General features: G+C 46.4%; 1 protein-coding gene across 2 annotated transcripts in view; it reads right to left on the bottom strand.

The window, feature by feature from the left end:
- Ndc1 (NDC1 transmembrane nucleoporin) overlaps window positions 1-8,082 on the bottom strand; it is a 48,989-nt gene extending 40,907 nt beyond the window's left edge. For both annotated transcript variants that reach the window (XM_052176924.1, XM_052176925.1), the window contains exons 1-4: window positions 7,735-8,082; window positions 6,950-7,070; window positions 3,446-3,547; window positions 516-690 (exon numbers count right to left, since the gene is read on the bottom strand). In XM_052176924.1, the coding sequence (XP_052032884.1) occupies window positions 516-690; window positions 3,446-3,547; window positions 6,950-7,070; window positions 7,735-7,794 (458 nt within the window). In that variant the 5' untranslated portion in view covers window positions 7,795-8,082. The remainder of the gene's footprint in view (window positions 1-515; window positions 691-3,445; window positions 3,548-6,949; window positions 7,071-7,734) is intronic.
- Between the last annotated feature and the right edge of the window lie 5,854 nt (window positions 8,083-13,936).

Raw genomic sequence — 13,936 nt, 5'->3', positions numbered from 1 at the left:
CAGAGGACTAATGAAGCTTCCCCTGACGCATGGGAGTCTCACTACTGCTCTGTTTCCTTGGAAATCTGAGGTAAGAATGCGTACAACAGTCATCTTGCTTCCAAGGCAAGCTGACTTCATCTGATAAGGAACTACAGATAACCTGCAGGTACCTAATGGAGGCGCTAAAGCTGCGCTTCTAGCACCTCTCCTATCCAGGCAGCCTTCTCAGGGCCTCTGGGTGCCTGGAAAGACAGCAGTCCTGGAGAGCTCGAGCCCTGGGGAGCACGAGCCGGGTCACAGCACTCTCAACTCTCAAGCAGCTAAGACTGTCCCTGAGTCACTCTCAGGAACACAACAGTGCCTACAATAATTTTCTCAAACATAAAACTATCACCTAACAACTTGATACACAGAAATAGGAATTCCTGTGAGAGTCTGGAAATGGGGCGCTACACTGGTGATCACCACAGGTCTCCTTTGACTTGGTAAATAAACAGGCTTCCTAGAAAGAAAAGAAGAAAACTTTACCATACCTCTCAGTTCCAGTGCAGGGACCCACAAGAGAACTGTACCGGCCCTTGGTCATGATGGCTGCACACCAAGCCACCACCATTCCCATCGAAGCGTGTATGAAGGAGTGTGTGAGCTGCTGGGGGTGAAGGATCCGCGCTATCAGGGCCAGTCGGGAGCCGGGTATGGAGGGCACCACTGCGGAGAGCACAGCACAGCTTTCTAAGTGTGCACCTGAGGTTGAGGAGAGCCTTCCCTCGCCATCCACACCAACCAAGGGGAATCCAACAGAAAACTCAAGCTAATGACCCCGACTTTAAAACTCTTGAAAATAAAGAAATACATATACAGGAAAAACTAGGGACTCAGATAGGGCCTTGAAGGGACATAATTAACACTTTAGCTTCCTTGTTTCTGTTCATTTGTCTTATAGAGAGGGTTCATGTTGGCCAGGCTGGCCTTGAACTGACTGTACATGGAGGATGTATCTGAACTACTGATATTCTCCTGTCTCTGTCTCCTAAATACAGATGTGTCCCCACACAACTGGCCTTTTCATTCCCCGATAATTAATATAATGCCAACTCTGATGTTTTCCTAAGTAACATAAAGTAATTTAGAAGATAGCTCCAAACCGCCTTTATTCAACATCTGAGATTCATTAAGAGTCCATCTGTGAAAAATAAGCCACAGAGACATAAATCACAATAATTAATATCAAATGCTTGTAGAGTTATCACAAATGTGTGTGCCACTACACCCACCTCTGAATAGGTATTTTCATTACATTAAGTCATTTATTTGCAGGACAGTATGTGCAGAGGTTAGAGCTGGTTCTCCTTAACCCCCTGAGCCTCATACTAGCTCCTAGTAGTATTATTATCCATACAGGTAAGTTTTAGGACCTCCCCAACAATACAAAAAAGTTCTTTGGAATGAAGTGGTGAACAGCTGCGGGAAAGGAGTGAAGGGTGTCTGTGCCTGAGACCCGCCGGCCCAAGACTCCCGACACAGACACCTAACAACCGTCTTTAGTACACCCAAGGAAAAGCAATGGCAGTGAGGGCAACAGCCAGGTGTGGGAAGAGGTCAAATACTTGGCATTTTAGGAAAGAAGTGGCTAACACCTCCTCTTCCCCACCAAAAATGCCCCTGAAGCCAATTATGTGACTGACTTCCTAATGTGACAAACCCTGCCATGTCCCTCAATGTTCTTTCAAGCTCCATCTTCTCTCTAGAAAAATCATTTCTCTTTTTTGTCTGCTTAATACAACTTTTCCTTCAAAGTCCAAGCAGCCAGCAGCTCCTCAGGGAAGCCGCCACATAGGTCAAAGGCGCCCCTCCTCCCATCCGCCCTCAGCCCTGCCCAGTGTACACTGCACAAATCTTCAGGGGCAGGCTGGGAAGACAGGATACATGGCACAAGGTGCACACGCAGGGCCTGCTCCTACAGGATGAGCCAAGTGACCAGTGAGGCTTTAAAAACACCAGTGTACGCCTTTAATCCCGGCACTCAGGAGGCAGAGGCAAACTCAAACACTCTGACTTTGAAGCCAGCCTGGTCTACAGAGTGAATTCTAAGACAACCAGGCCTACATAAAGAAAACAGGTCTCAAAATATAAAAATAAAGTAAAATAAAAATGCTAACTTGCGCGCCCTCACCTGGCCCTACACAGAAGGCCCGGGAGCACAGGAGAGAGGGAAGGCCATGAGCCAAGGAGCTCTGAACAGGGCCAACCAGACAGAGGCCTAGCCACCAAGAAGGCAGAGAAAAACGATGCCTGTTACAATGTCCACTAGGGACTTAAAATTTTACATACTATTTTCTTTTAATACTAAAGAGTTTAAAGATGTTACAACAAAAAATATGTTAATAGAATACATGAATAAGTAAGTAAGTAATCAGAAAAACCCTAAGTGACCAGCTGAGGAATCTGAAAAGGCAGGAAAGGAAGCAATGGAGTGGGAACTGCTCTGGGATCCAGGATGCTCCCAAGGAAAAGCCTGTTTTTCTTTAAATTAAATATTATAAAACCACAGACTCTGTTACTTGGGGAAAGAAAAAAATAAATCAACACCCACAAATGCAGTGGCATATGCTTGCAATCTCAGTGCCCAGGAGGCTGAGGCAGGAGAATTATAACCTTGAGGTTAGGGCTAGAGAGATGGTTCAGTGGTTAAGAGCATTGACTACTCTTCCAGAGGTCCTGAGTTCAATTCCCAGCAACCACATGGTGGCTCACGACCTCTGTAATGGGATCTGATGCCCTCTTCTAGTGTGACTGAAAACAGCTACAGTGTATTCATATACATAAAATAAATAAATCTTAAAAAAAAAAAAAACCTTGAGGTTAGCCCAGATGCAGTTCCCTTACCTTACAAGGAATTATCTAATAATTCATTTGCTAACTCACAGCTTTAACACTAGCTGTGAACTACTAAAAGGTTTACATTTATTTTTTTCATTGTGGCAAAATATAAAATAAAATTATCCTTTTTAAGTGCATAGTTCTGAGGCAGGAGGACAGTCACACTGCTGGCAAGTCGCCCCTCCCCTCCTAGCCCCTTTTTCCTACCTTTATGACTTGACCTCTCTATGTACCCAGTTTCCCCGTAAGCAGACTCATAACCATCTATCAAGAAGGGTCCCAATGTCTCTTCACAAGAGAAACACCAAAACAATTGTAAGTAACTGAAAGGCTAACAGAATACAGCTATGCGCATGTTCTTCGATTCTGCCTAGGTAAGATGAATTTTTGTTGTTGTTGTTTTGTTTTGTTTGAGACAAAGTCTACCATTGACCTAGGCTAACTACCTAACTTGCTACATGGCGGAAGCTGGCCTCAAACGTAAGGTGACCCTCCTTCAAACCTACTCAGTGCTAGGATCACTGGCATGTGCCGCCACACCTGATACTCAAACTTTTAAAAAGATTAAAATTCTGAAACCTACCTGTATAGAACTCCACATTGAAAATACTTATAATTATAACGACCACTGCCAGCAGCAGGAGGTAAGAGATCACTTGGGAACTACAGAAGTCATTGAAAGAATCTAAGACACAAGAGAAAGGAGTTAGTGACGCTCATTCAGGCTTTCAGTCTCCTCAGCACAGTGCAAGGTGAGTGTGAAATACAACTATGGTGTTTTTAACTTCATTTATGTGTATATGCAGATGTATCTGCTGTACACAGCAGAGGACTGAGAGGGGACTCATACCTGGCTTGTTCTGGGAGTGTTGAGATCCAAGCCCGGGTCCCCACACTTAAGATAGCAAACATCCTTAACCACTGAGCCATCTCAACAGATTCCACAACTATGATTTTAACTTTTGAAGTCTGTCTTTTTTTTTTTTTTTTTTTAAGAATTTCCTTGTATGCTGCTGTCAGGTCCAATAGGACATCAACACAAAAACTCCAAAGTGAGTTATTCAGACTTTGTTTTGGGTACTCAGAAATGGCATTAGAATTTCTTTTAAATAACGCAGATGTTACTAACAGAGAAAATACAACCATATGCAAACATTTCATCATATGAAAGCTACTATAGTAACATACCAAGTTTCTTTTCAAAATGTAAACACTATTTTTAAACTTTATGTAGTAAATACAATTAGTGCCTACAGCTAAGTAAAAGTAACGTGGGAACTGTATTTCATCAGTCCTCCAACAACAAAAACCAATGAGGTTCCCCTGAAAACTAAAACACTCAGAAACCAACATGTTTCCAGGTTTAAACTATGTGTACGTCACTACCTAAAAATATGAACAAAAGAAAGAGACATAAAAGCCGGGCGGTGGTGGCGCACGCCCTCAGCTCTTGGGATGCACAGGCAGGCGGATTTCTGAGTTCGAGGCCAGCCTGGTCTACAGAGTGAGTTCCAGGACAGCCAGGGCTACACAGAGAAACCCTGGGGGAGGGGGAGAAGAGACATAAGACATGTTGGCTGAGTAGACTCACTTAATAATGAAAGCAATTATTTTCAAAGTAGAATTCAGAAACCAAAATTAATCACAGATTTCCTAGGCCTCCTACAATTAATCATCTGCCATCTCTGCATTGACTGACAGGTTAATCTCATCAGTCCTGCATGGCTCAGCAAAGATGACACATCAGCTAAAGCAGGGCTGTAGTGCTTGGTAGCAATATTCGGTCAAACAACAACAACAAACTCTAACTCCTTGATAACCTATACTTTCTTATAAGAAAAATAAAGGAATATACTATTGAGGAAAAAAATTCCCAGCCGGGCGGTGGTGGCGCACGCCTGTGATCCCAGCGCTCTGGGAGGCAGAGGCAGGTGGATTTCAGAGTCAGAGGCCAGCCTGGTCTACAGAGTGAGTTCCAGGACAGCCAGGGCTATACAGAGAAACCCTGTCTCAAAAAAAAAAAAACCAAATCCAAAAAAAATTTTAAAAAAATTTTAAAATTCCCAAAGTAATTTGTTTTTTAATCTTAGGGAATATTTTCAAGACTTCAAAACCTATTCTGTATCTTTATGCCTTTTTAATTTTTTTTTCAATTATCTATTAGATCATACTGTGGGTAAACAAAATCTGAAGACAGAGATTTTCAGTTTCTCACTACCTGGACGCTGTGAACAGATCATCTTAACCTGAACCTTAGTATTACATCTACAAAGCAAATATAATAGCACCTTATTAAATGGTATTATAGGAAACAGATAATATACATAAGGTACTCAGGGCCTGGTACACAGTAATGGCTACCACTGACATAAGACAACAACTATGGGGGCTGGAAAGATGACTCAGCTGTTAAGAGCACTGATTGCTCTTCTGAAGATCCTGAGTTCAAATCCCAACAACTACACGGTGGCTCACAGTCCTCTGTAAAGAGATCTGACTGACGCCCTCTTCTGGTGTGTCTGAAGACAGCTACAGTGTACTTACATATAATTATAAATAAATCTTTGGGCTGGAGAGAGCTGGGCAGGAGTGAGCAGAGGTGCTGAGTTCAATTCCCAGCAACCACATGATGGCTCACCACCATCTGTACAGCTCATATAGTACATACAGTGCACTCATATGTTTCAGTGAAGTCATGGATGTTAATTACTTTTGTGTGAGCGTGCCACACAAGGCCACAGGGACACTAGCTCTCTTCCTCTGTGGCTCTCCATCTTGTTTGCTGAGCTAGGGCCTCTCACTGAACCTGGAGCACAGCAGCCAGCTGGCCGGCCAGTGAGCCCCAGCACAACACTGGAGTTATGACACACTTCACTCAGTTGGCTTGTGTGTGCTGTGAATCTAAATGCAGGTCCTCAAACGCAAGCAGCAAGCACTTTACCCTCTCAGCATCTTTCCAGCTCTTGAACATCATAATTTCATTTTTACATCCAAAGATTCCAATAAACATTCAGCCTCCTTCCATCTTCTCTTCCTCAGCAAACTTTATAGTAAGTCTTCCCTGACATTCTTTATTTTTTTAAGATTTAATTATTATTATATGTGTGTACACTGTAGCTGTCTTCAGACACACCAGAAGAGGGCGTCAGATCTCATTACAGATGGTTGTGAGCCACCATGTGGTTGCTGGGATTTGAACTCAGGACCTCTGGAAGAGCAGTCAGTGCTCTTACCCAATAAGCCATCTCTCCAGCCCCGACATTCTTTATTTTTTGGACTCTCTTATCTTTGATGGCTACAATATAATAAAGTGTTCCTTAAACAATTGTTTAGCTTTTGCTTGTTGCTTTTGAAATAGTTCCTCTATATGTATCCCAGGCCAGCCAGGAACTCCAGAGCCTCCTGTTACAGTCTCCTAGAGCTGGATATAGAAATGTGTTACTACAACTGGCTAGCTTAGACATTTTTTTTTTTTTAAATATGGGTCACAATTTCCATCTACAATTTTAAATGGACAGGGAAAGGAGAAAAGAAGGGTGGGGGGAACCTGGGACTGGAGAGATGGCCCAGTAGATGGCTCTTCCAAAGGACCTGGGTTCAGTCCCAGCACCCACATGGTGGCTCAACTATCAGCAACTCTTTCAGGGGAATCCATAGGCACCAGGCATGCACATGATGAACATACATATACGCAAATTAAATATTTATACATACATAATTTTGTACATACAGAAAAATAAAAATTAGCCGTCTTTTCTTAAGGAAAAGACAAAAGGACAAATATTTGTGTGGCTCCCTTTTCTCTTTTACTATGTATCTAGGGTCTTACTATATGCACCCAGATTGGTCTTGAACTCAGAGGTCGTCCTGCTTCTGACTACCGTGACACTGGACCATGCCATCTCACCTAGCTGTTTATGTAGTCTTCTAATGATCTGTCCTGTTAATCCCTGACACACTTACTAATTTTGTAGAACAAAAATGGCAGTTCTGTGAGTGCAAAAATGCAGGGAGTGAGTGACTTTATAGAATGTCAAAGGGAATGCTTTAATGTCAGTACGGACAGTAATTGAAAATCACCACTTACCTGACAGCCACTGTATAGGGTGAAATAGATCGATGCCGCTGAAGACTATAAAGGCTGCGGTGCACACGGGCAGAAGCAGTACTGACCAAACGATGCTGGTAACTATCCTCCAACCCAAAACCTAACATTAAACACAACTGCTCAGTCATGAAGTCAGTTATTCTAACTAGTCATGCAAATTCTGCTTCTTCGTTTGGGCTATTAACATTAACTACTATTTGCATTCGAAAAAGATTCTTTACTTCTCTCTTTGCGCCGCCCCGCGACAGCCCCCCCTCCCGCCCGCATCTCCCTCCCAAACACAGAATGGATGCAGGGAAGTGAGATCTCCTTAGCAGAAGCCCGGAGTAAGCAATCTTAAATAAACCAAGGATACCTACTCGGTTTAGCGTCTCCCCCAACCCCAGCGCCGGCTAAGGCCACATTCCTTCAACACAGAGCACCCCTTCCCGTTTCCCATCCCAAGGAATCTAGCCATTTATTACACAGCAGCTCGAATCACTAACCTTTTGCTCTACATCTTTTTCTACCCTGTCCAAATTTCCATTCAGGTCATCCCACCCACGCTGACAAACTTCCACTTTGGACTCCAGCTCAACACCCCAGATCTAACTTCCACTCAGTGACGCCCACACACCCATGCACCCAATCCCGAGGCGGTCAGGTTTCTATGCGCTATTCCTAAACCGTCCCAAGACAGGTCCCTTTTAGCCGAGCGCGCAGGCACCGCCAGAGTCTGGCCGCTCCACCAGGGAGGCAGCGAGCGCCACGGCACGCTAACTCACGCGCCAAAGGATGTCCCGCGGCGACCCGCCGGCGCAGGGCCCGCTCGCAGCCGTGGCCATGGAGATGGCGGCCCCAGCTCCCAAGCGTGCCGGGGACAGAGTGCCCGCCCGCCACCACTGTTCAAAGGCAGGAAGGCCCCGGGAGGACCCAGCTGGGGCTGCCCGGAACGCTGCCTGGGCAGAGTCCTGCAAAGCCGCCAGACCATCTCTCCTCAGCTTCGCCTGAACAGACTCAACCGGCCAGAACTTCCCCGTAGCCACATGCCCCCAGGTGGGCTGTGACTCAAGGAACCGTCCTCTGGAGTCCAAAAAGTCCTTCCGAAGCAGGGTCCACCGGGGCGTCAAAAACAAAGGGCGACGGTGCTGCATGCTGGGAACTGTAGTCTCGACGACCCCCTGAGAACCAAGGGGAGGAGGAGCGTTGCATTCTGGAACTTGGAGTTCCAAAATACAGGCTCGCGGTGTAACGTGAAGCGTGCTGGGGTGTCCTAGAACTGGAGTTTGAGTTGTTAGCTGCTGGTGGTTCCTGGGAATTGAACCAGGATACTCTAGAGGAGCAACCGGTGCTCTTGCGGGATGACACATCTCTCCAGCCCCTCCCGTTCTTTTCTTCTCTTTCTTTCTTTCCTTTTTTTTTTTAAACTAAAACTGTAATAGCCACTGGGAGTGAGGAAGGATGTTACACAGAACTGAAAATGTGATTTTTTTTTTCTTTTCAGAATGACATCTTTCTAAAAGTGAAATCATGGGATACTGAAGCCGTTTTAATACTTAGTAACTTCACTTAATTCCTTTAATTAAAAATGGGTGTTTTGCCGGGTAGTGGTGGCGTATGCCTTTGCCGGGTAGTGGTGGCGTATGCCTTTAATCCCAGCACTTGGGAGGCAGAGGCAGGCGGATTTCTGAGTTTGAGGCGAGCCTGGTCTACAGAGTGAGTTCCAGGACGGACAGAGCTACACAAAGAAACCCTGTCTCAAAAAACAAAAACAAACAAAAAACAAAAACAAAAAACAAAAAAACCCAAAACAAACAAAAAAGTATGGAGGGAAGTCAGTGCCGCAGGCAGTACATGGGCTTTGTTCACTGTAGACCTCTTTCAACTTGGTTGCGTGCTTGAATGGCCCACTGGATTAAGGTTGAAAAAAATAAAACACAACATCCTGTCGCTAGGGTGAAGATGTGAATACTATGCTATAAGGCAACCTTTGACAGCTGGGGTTGACTGAATGCTTTACTGATGTGTACCAAACCCTAGGTTTGATCTACAGCACCTCCCAAAACATGGCAGCACTCAAGAAATCAGGGCATGAGGATATAAAGCTCAAAGCCATCCTCAGCTAGTGAGTTTGAGACTAGTCTGGAATATGTGAAACAGCTGTCTCCAAAAAGAAGATTCTCATAGGTGGAGAGGTAGCTCAGCCAGCAAAGCACTTGCTTCATAAGCATGAAGACCAGCGTTCAGTACCCGGACTCCAGGTGGAAAACCTGAAGATAGTGCTGGGCAGGTGCTGGGCAGGCGTTGGGCAGGCGCTGGGCAGGTGCTGAGCAAGCGTTGGGCAGGCGTTGGGCAGGTGCTGGGCAGGTGTTGGGCAGGCGCTGGGCAGGTGTTGAGCAGGTGCTGGGCAGGTGCTGGGCAGGTGTTGGACAGGCGCTGGTCAGGTGTTGAGCAGGTGCTGGGCAGGTGTTGAGCAGGTGCTGGGCAGGTGTTGGACAGGCGCTGGGCAGGTGTTGGGCAGGTGCTGGGCAGGTGCTGAGCAAGCGTTGGGCAGGCGTTGGGCAGTTGCTGGGCAGGTGCTGAGCAAGCGTTGGGCAGGCATTGGGCAGGTGTTGGGCAGTCACTGGGCAGTTGCTGGGCAGGTGCTGGGCAGGCGCTGGGCAGGCGCTGGGCAGGTGTTGGGCAGTCACTGGGCAGGCATTGGGCAGTTGCTGGGCAGGTGCTGGGCAGGTGCTGGGCAGGTGCTGGGCAGGTGCTGGGCAGGTGCTGGGCAGGTGCTGGGCAGGTGTTGGGCAGGCGTTGGGCAGTTGCTGGGCAGGTGCTGGGCAGGCACTGGGCAGGTGCTGGGCAGGTGTTGGGCAGTCACTGGGCAGGCGCTGGGCAGGCGTTGGGCAGGTGTTGGGCAGGCGTTGGGCAGTCGCTGGGCAGGTGCTGGGCAGACATTGGGCAGGTGCTAGGCAGGCGTTGGGCAGGCGCTGGGCAGGCACTGGGCAGGTGCTGGTAAGGTGGGGATAGGGAGCCAAGCCTACTCTGATCTGTAGGCCACTGAGAGAAACAAGGTGGAGGAGCCCAAGGAGCAACACACGAAGTAGACTTGTGGCTTCCACACCCACGTGCACAAATGTATGCGCGCGCGCGCGCACACACACACACACACACACACACACATGCACACATACACACAGCTTCTCACTGGTACAAATCCCCCTCTCTAATTGTTGCATGGCAATTTTGTCTGATTTTGGTCCTTTTTTTGGGAGGGGGGACGGATTTCTTGTAGCCCTGACTGTCCTGAAACTCACTTTGTAGACTAGGCTGGCCATAAACTCACAGAGATCAGCCTGTCTCTGCCTCTGCTGGATAAAAGCCATTCGCCACCACAGCTTTAGTCTTTTCCTCTTAATCCCTTTCTCTATTCACCTGCCAGGACTCAGGGTGTGGTTGGGGACTAGAGCCATACTGCACCACAGGAAGAGGGTCACAACTGTGGAAAAATAAGCCACGGAGCTTAAAGGAAACCGGCATTTAATGCAACCACAGCAATCCTAAGGAACTCCCCTTCACCTCCTCAGTTAATTTACACAGGAAAGATGAAGTCTTCTGGATCAAGACTGTTTACGTTTTATAGAATTTCTCACATTGTTTGCTTTGCTTGGACTTGTGAGGCAGGGTCTTGCTGTTAGTCCAGAATGGCCTCAGCTTACCTCGGTGCTAGAAGTCCAGGCCTGAACACGGTGCCCTGCTTATTACAGTCTTAAGTCATCTGATTACCCTTTTTGTCTGACTCTGTCTTGATGTTTATTGTTTCCAGAGGGCTCGTCGCATTAACAAAAGCCCAAGAATGCTTATTAAGTTGACAAAATGAGGAAGACAAAAGAAATTAAGTATATCAGTGAATGTGCATCCGAATGACTTTTGATATCTAGTTTAAAGAAATGTGTAATGTGGAAAACTGTCCAAAGTGTTGGAAGGCTCAAAGAGAACAGTGGGCAAAGGACAGATGGCAGGGGCGAGTGGCAGAGCTACAGCCCACACAGAGGGAGCCACTGCTTCCCAGCACACATCCACAGAGACGGAGACCACGTCCTGGGCCGGGCCGGGCGGGCAGCAGAGGGAGAAGAGGGGGTGCTCCTGCTCCCACAGCTATCGGGCAGAAACGGAGGAGCTAGTCCCCTGAAGCGGTTAAAATGACCACAAGTGCCCACCCCATGCAGCCGCTGTGTGAGCTCCAGTTTCCTTGCCAATAGTGAGACCATTCCTAAGCTGTTGTATTGAATGAGGTTTTGCTCAGAAATTATCTGGTACATTATAGGAAGTTACAGGCTCTTGGTCAGGTAACCATGTTGTAACTAACTCCCTAGCCACTCAGAAGCTGTTACGTCACTTCCTCTTTCCCTGCCAGTGAAAACTAAACAGGAATTCAGAAAATGTTCCCGAGACACATGAAACTGTTCCTCCTCCCCCACAACACCCCCCCCAAAAAACAGAATAAGATTAACTAACATGTGATGTGAATGAATCAATACTGCTGTGTGTTACAAAAACTCAGTAATTATAGAATTTAGAGAAAAATAAAAAATAAATCACAAATGGGAGTTGAACTAGAAGGAATTCAAGGGCTAAAGAACACAGCAGCAAAGGATTTTTGGTTATAAAAAAATAAAGCAAAAAGGACTTTTAAAAAGTGACTGACAGCTGGGCAGTAGTGGTGCACGCCTGTATTCCCAGCACTCAGGAGGCAGAGGCAGGCGGATTTCTGAGTTCGAGGCCAGCCTGGTCTACAGAGTGAGCTCCAGGACAGCCAGGGCTACACAGAGAAACCCTGTCTCGAGGAAAAAAAAAAAAAGTGACTGACGAGACTGGAAGGGTGGCTTGGCCATTAAAGGGCAGGCTGAAACCAAAAATATAAAGTGACTAATAGAAAAAAAACAAAAAACAAAGTGCCTAGGAGAGGGCAGAGAGACGGCTCAGCGCTCAGCGTGACAAGCACTGGCTGCTCTTCCAGAGGACCATAGTTTGAGTCCCAGCAGTTATGTAAATATGACGGCTCAGGACCAACTGTAACTCCGGCTCCAGGGGGTCCAACGCCCTCTTCTGGCCTCTAACGCCACTGTGCACACGTGGTACCCAGACATACTTGCAGGAAAAAAATGTATCTATAAATAAATAACTAATCTTTAGAGAAGACTGTATTAAAAATAAATAAAAGTGGCCAACAGAGACGTTAGGCAAAGAAGCTCCTGGAAATCCCGGACCCTCAGGTTAAACCACCTAACCACACACAGAAATGCACGGATTTCTTTTTTGTTTTAAAATTGCTCTAGTATTTTTTAAATATTAAAAAAAATTAAATCATCCATTTCAAATTCAATTGTATAGATTTTTATATTTTATAACTAGTAAAAATAAACAGGCTTGGGGTGCTAAACAACCCTCCGGTCTGCCCATCTGGTTAGCTTCAGGCTCAGTCGTTCCTGGAGAGAAGGCTGCTAGCTCTTACTATATTTACTTATTTACATCTCATGTACATTGGTGTTTTGCCTACATATATGAGGGTGTCAGACCTCTCATTGTTGGGCTCCCAGGGTCCCACTTAAGGTGCTAATAATAAGGACACAGAGACATCTGTAGAGTCTGAGGCTGTTGGCCTTTTTGCTGGGGCAGTCTCAGCTAGCCCATCTACCTAACCTAGGCAGTTTCTCTGCCACCGCCTCTCTCCCGTGTGGCTCTCACTGCTCTAGCTGCAGCGCCATCATCTCCCTTCAGTCTAAGCCTCCTCAGTCTAAGCCCCAGCTCCAGCAGCCAGCTCTTTATTATGTAAAAGGCCACACTCCCTGGCAGTGAGGTCAGCAGTATATGACCTTCACCAAAGCATCTAGCCTTTTCTTTGTGCAAAGGCAAGGAAGTGACATTTATATATCCTGCTAGCCTGCACAGCAATTAACAATTGAGAACATAGGGAAGACGTCTGATTCAATCTGTGGGTGCTTTCCTAACATCCCCTAGACCTGGAGTTACTTTGTGAGCTGCCATGAAGGCTCTGGGAATTGAACCTGGGTCCTCTGAAAGAGCAGTCAGTGCTCTTAACCACTGAACCAACTCTCCAGCCCAGGCTATACACCTCATCTCTAATTCACTCTTGACAGAATGAAATTAGCCTTTGCAAGAGGACAATGAGAGACATTTGCTTTGAAGGATAGCTCCCTGGATATCCAGCATCTCTTGTACAACCTCATTTATTGAATGGGGCAAGAAAAGGAATTTGAAACACAAGGGTGAGATTTTCCTGTGGTGTAGGGACGCATATCTCAGGATAAGAGCAGGCCACTGTTCTAAAGACCCAATCCCAGGCCTTGGCAAAGACTTGGAAAAGTTCAGTCCATTAGTAGACAAGCTCAGGCTCCTCCCTCTTCCCCAGGGGACAGGGGACCATGTGTTTCACAGGGGTCAGAACTCTGGAGAAACCAATGCTGAGAGAATCATGGGGAAGCCCACGTAGGATGAGCAACCCTACAATCCAGGCACACACAGAGTTTCACCCTGCACAGATTTTCTACACTGCACAGATTTTCTACAAAGGTAGATTTAAGCCTATGGCACAGATGGTCAAATGAAACCCCGAAAGTCAAGAGCACCAAAGCTTCCCATCTGGACACTCGGGCGTGTACAAGGCTTTGGAGTGAAGAGGGGGGAGACCCCAGAGCCCTGTGAAAAGCAAGAATCTGAACAAGTCGATCAGCCTCAGTGTTGAGTGACTCAGCTGTAAAAGAGGACACTACTGTATACTATTTATTCCCACCAACATATTGAAACTGAGACCAGGGGGCTGGAGAGATGGCACAGGGGTTAAGAGCACTAACTGCTCTTCCAGAGGTCCTGAGTTCAATTCCCAGCAACCACGTGGTGGCTCACAGCCATCTGTAATGGGATCTGATGCCCTTTTCTGGTGTGTCCGACGAAAGCTACCATGTACTCATATAAATAAAT

The sequence above is a fragment of the Apodemus sylvaticus genome, chromosome 3 (genome assembly GCF_947179515.1).
Source record: "Apodemus sylvaticus chromosome 3, mApoSyl1.1, whole genome shotgun sequence".
Taxonomy (NCBI): domain Eukaryota; kingdom Metazoa; phylum Chordata; class Mammalia; order Rodentia; family Muridae; genus Apodemus; species Apodemus sylvaticus.
This window is presented reverse-complemented; position numbering and strand designations above follow the sequence as displayed.